This window comes from Gadus chalcogrammus, chromosome 16 (assembly GCF_026213295.1).
Source record: "Gadus chalcogrammus isolate NIFS_2021 chromosome 16, NIFS_Gcha_1.0, whole genome shotgun sequence".
Taxonomy (NCBI): domain Eukaryota; kingdom Metazoa; phylum Chordata; class Actinopteri; order Gadiformes; family Gadidae; genus Gadus; species Gadus chalcogrammus.
Window position 1 is genome coordinate 8,723,935 of NC_079427.1, and position 5,079 is coordinate 8,729,013.

The 5,079-nt window shown below is 39.5% G+C and overlaps 2 protein-coding genes across 2 annotated transcripts; both read right to left on the minus strand.

The window, feature by feature from the left end:
* Window positions 1-1,032, minus strand: LOC130406601 (olfactory receptor 52K1-like). The gene has a single exon (XM_056612266.1). The coding sequence runs from the start codon at window positions 1,030-1,032 to the stop codon at window positions 46-48; it is 987 nt and encodes a 328-aa protein (XP_056468241.1). The 3' UTR covers window positions 1-45.
* Window positions 1,033-4,041: 3,009 nt separating this feature from the next.
* Window positions 4,042-5,079, minus strand: LOC130406615 (olfactory receptor 52K1-like). Its single transcript, XM_056612279.1, has one exon. It carries the CDS (start codon window positions 5,074-5,076, stop codon window positions 4,099-4,101), a length of 978 nt encoding a protein of 325 aa, XP_056468254.1. The 5' UTR covers window positions 5,077-5,079; the 3' UTR covers window positions 4,042-4,098.

Below are 5,079 nucleotides of genomic sequence, written 5' to 3' on the forward strand. Positions count from 1 at the left end.
AGTGGAATTTGAATTATTGGACATTTTACATTAAATACCACTGCTTTATTTTTGGCTTGGATTTTCAACCCTCACACCAATTCTTGTGTTTTTCAACCTCTTTATCATATTATCCTTAATATCCTTCGTCTTTAAACAATAAATGATCGGATTTACAGCAGCCGGACCGAGACTGTACAATAATACCAGGGAAATCTTGAAATCGATACCGAATGAAAACCCTACCAAACTTGAGATATAGACAAAGCAGCGGGGCAGGTAATACAGACAGGTTATGAAGATCTGTGGCGTGCACGTGGATAGGGCTTTGTAGCGCCCTTCCCTCGTTCTGGCCAGTTTCAAAACTGCCACAATGATAATAGAAAAGTATGAAAAAATAATGAACGCCAGGGGAAGCAACAGACTGAACATGGCATTGCCCACGGCGACAGACATGGCAAACTTCACCTCCTCCTTTCCACAGCCGAGGCTACTGATGGATATGAAGTCACAATAGCACTGAATGATGACGTTTGAAGCGCAGTACGACAAGGTGAGCGCTTGGGTCATAACTCCTGACATTCTAAGAAATGTGAGGGCCCAAGACAACAAACACAAAATGGAAATATTCTTGGTGGTAATCAGGGCGGGGTAGCGCAGCGGGACGCAGATTGCGATGAAGCGATCGAGGGCCATGATCAGCAGAATGATGGAGTGGATGGCTCCTAAAGAGTGGACAAAGTACATCTGAGTGAAGCAGGCGCCAAATGGTATGATTCTGTCATCCAGCCAATATCTGGATATCATCTTGGGAAGCGTCACCGTTCCAAACAACAGGTCGTTCATGGCCAGATGGCAGAAGATTAAATAGGTGGGCTTGTGGAGACTCCTCTCACAGCACACAAACACCAAAATGAAGAGATTTCCTCCGATAATGATCAAGTACAGGACAAAGAGGAAGGCTGCCACCAGGCCATCATATTTAGGGTTGAGTCCTGGGAAGCCAAGGATTATAAATTCTGTTATTCGGACCGTCGTGTTGCTGGTATTCATTATAATAATTAAAAAAAGTAAGACTGGAAAAAACAGTCAAAAGGAACCTTCAATGACAATTAAGACAATTGGAATTGCATGATACTTAAGATCCAGGACTGACATGCATGCTCTCGATGTGGGATCTTGCTGAAATACAGTGGACATTAATATATTATTTTCATCATTATCCCAGACGATTTGCTGGCTAGGTGAGAGAGCCTTATTGGATAAAGTTCCTCCCCTTGGAGCACATGCCCAATCATGTGGTTTGACATCATCCGCCTGACTCTGAGGAGGACTTGCTACAGAGTGTGTAGAGAGTGTTGTGTTGGTTATGGAGATGATTCTTAATACTTCCTGACATGGGTTAATGGCAGGGAAAGTTGTAAATTCCCGTGATTTGATAAGATTACCTTTATTCAGCACATCCAGATGGGAAATGTCGGATACAGACATGTTCCCTTTCAGATGTTCTGTCTTGCAACAAAATCCCTTCCTGATGCAGTAAAAAATAAATACAAATAATACATATGTATATATATCACACTATAATAAACATATACCTGCTTGGACTACTGTTTGGATTGATAGATGGACAAAGTGTTACTAAATATGGGTGCAGAGTTCACCAGATGTCAGGGAGGCAGGGTTATGAAACTGCTAATCTCTAGACAGACACAAGGAAATACTTCTATTTCCCTTAATCCTATTATACACTAAAAAGGAGTGTACGATATACATTTGGGCAGAGCAAGCGGTAAAATGAATGGTACCTCACTGAAACCAATACTTTGAAATCATTTTCATTAACATCGTCATGCTAACGAATAACGATCAGTAGCAACAAGGTTCATATATATAGATAATATATTGCCTATATAGCTCCCTATCAGTTGCAAAGTATCGAGGACACTGTGTTTGTTGTTAGGCTGCCGGGGCACTCATGCTCTGACAGCCTAACAGCTCTGTAATAACCACCATTAGACCTGTGTGTATCCCCAGAATAACCAGTCTTCCAGTTAATTTAATTATTAGTGAAGTCCCTAAGTACTCAAACATCTCTAGTGATGGGAAAACCCCCTAATGGGCCATTGATTCATATTTCAAGGGGCAAGTTATAAATCCTAAGGGGTTAACTGGTAATGCAGGCCCCAGAAATGCGGATGCCTATGAGCAACAATGACTTATCTAAGAAATGTTGTTCCATTAATATATTATGGTATATATAGTATATATCATGTGACTTAATTGTCGACCCACTCTCAGAAATTAGCTTGATTGGATCATATTTATAGTACAAGTATTGCAATGTTTATTATGGGCCATAGTTGTAGTAGCAGTAGTAGTAGAGTAACTAGTTATTGTAGCAGTATTAGCAGTAGCTACAGTTGCAGTAGCAAATGCAGTAATAGTGGCAGCAGTAATAGCATTAGTGATACTCGAAGTGGCAAAAGTAGTGGTAGTCATAATTTCATACGGACACATTAAGTGCAATTCAACTCAGTGAAGTTATTAATAATGGGCGCACTCAAACCTTAACTGAGCACTTTGCGGGAACCAACACCTGATTAATTCGCTTGATGGGCCGTGGAACCAGGGTGAATGCTTATATTCATTCAATCGTATTGTTACCTTACAGATCACTGATAAGAGCTCATAACTCGTGAAAATAATGTGATTTAAATCATCTACATGCTTCAGGTTATTTTTTTTGCATTGTGCTAGTAATATGTAAATGAATCCACAAGCTCTATAAAGCTGAATTATAGTTTTAATTATACATTTTTTATAATTTTTTTCATTTCTTTATAGAATTAAATAATATTATATCCTAGTTATTACATCCTCCGGTATAAGATCCTAACAGGTAGGTCGATGCCTAACCTTATTTATAAAAATGCAACCATATTTTAATAACGTGTTTTCTGTGAGTGTCTTTTGTTAGCATAAGCACAGGGGGGGGTGTAGATGTTTCCGTGTTCCACTCAAACCCTTAAGTGCTGCAGTTCACCTGAAGGCATCCCTGAGCAAGAGGTCTAACCCTTTACCTGCTCATTTATAACATGTATCGTAAAAAGCGAATTTGATTAAAGAGACTATAAATTGACTAAATAGTAAATTTACAGAATATATTTGCAGTAGGCTTCATGTTAACAAAGTCCTTGAATGTTTCTGGGCAGGGAATAAACTGGGTTGAGCTTCTACATTGGCGATGAGGATGCTTCTTTGCAGGTACGAGAATATGTTGAGTAAGGTTATTCATGGTTTTGTTGTGACTTAAAAGAAGGACAATCTACATAAAAAAAGGTTATGTATGTGGGTAAACATATGTTCATATTTTATGAATCATAAAAGGGGTTACGACTTAACAGCTAAAAATGTTGCTGGTAGTTGAAGTAGTACCCAATAAAAAAGGAATGTGCTATATTCCACGTCAATTTACATTGACCTTATTGGGAGTGGGTTATAAAATATTTTTCGAATTAGGCCTAAGAAAAACAAATTTATTCAGGGAGTATACTTTATAAAATACTACACTATGGAAAACAAATGCTTCACCTAAAATGTCCACATATATGAAGATGTTAAATATGTAACCAATTTGTTTGGAACACTAATGTATACACAAATGCTGTTCTATATATACAAAAAAATACAGTAATGCAGTCAAACATGTATACAAAATTAAAAAGAACCCTGAAGAAGTCCCTGTTCACAGCCTTTTGATCCTCAGGTGCTGGTGTTGCGCAGTCAACAATGGTATATCAAGTCAAAGTAGTGTAAAATCACAGCACACTCTTGTATGCTGATAAGCTATATTTATATTATTATAATATTTTGTGAACGATGCGTTTCGCTGTTGCTTCGTCAGGTTCACTTTTCCAAAGCAAAACGCGTCGTTCCCAAATTAATTCAGCTTATCAGCGTATACCAGTGTGAGGTAATGTATACAAAATAATTGCAATTAGCTAAATGTTTCAAAAATAAACAGACTGTATTTGTATTTACATTGTAAAGGTGTGTGCTTGTGTGCGAAGTGGAAGTTTAATTATTGGACATTTTAAATTAAGTACCACTGCTTTATTATTTGCTTGGCCTTTCAACCCTCACACCGATTCTTGTTTTTTTCAACCTTTTTGTCATATTTTCCTTAATATCCTTCGTCTTTAAACAATAAATGATCGGATTTACAGCAGCCGGACAGAGACTGTACAACAATACCAGGGAAATCTGGAAATCGATACCAAAAGAAAACCCTACGTAACTTGAGACATAGACAAAGCAGCGGGGCAGGTAATACAGACAGGTTATGAAGATCTGTGGCGTGCACGTGGATAGGGCTTTGTATCGCCCTTCCCTCGTTCTGGCCAGTTTCAACACGGCCACAATGATAATAGAAAAGTATGAAAAAATAATGAACGCCAGGGGAAGCAACAGACTGAACATGGCATAGCCCACGGCGACAGACTTTGCAAACTTCACCTCCTCCTTTCCACAGCCGAGGCTGCTGATAGATATGAAGTCACAGTAGCACTGAATGATGACGTTTGAAGCGCAGTACGACAAGTTGAGCGCGTGGGTCATAACTCCTGACATACTGAGAAATGTGAGGGCCCAAGACAACAAACACACAATGGAAATATTCTTGGTGGTAATCAGGGCGGGGTAGCGCAGCGGGACGCAGATTGCGATGAAGCGATCGAGGGCCATGATCAGCAGAATGATGGAGTGGATGGCTCCTAAAGAGTGGACAAAGTACATCTGAGTGAAGCAGGCGCTAAATGGTATGATTCTGTCATCCAGCCAATATCTGGATATCATCTTCGGGAGAGTCACCGTTCCAAACAACAGGTCGTTCATGGCCAGATGGCAGAAGATTAAATAGGTGGGCTTGTGGAGACTCCTCTCACAGCACACAAACACCAAAATTAAGAGATTTCCTCCGATAATGATCAAGTACAGGACAAAGAGGACGGCTGCAACCAGGCCATCATATTTAGGGTTGAGTCCTGGGAAGCCAAGGATTATAAATTCTGTGACCGTCGTGTTGCTGGTATTCATTAT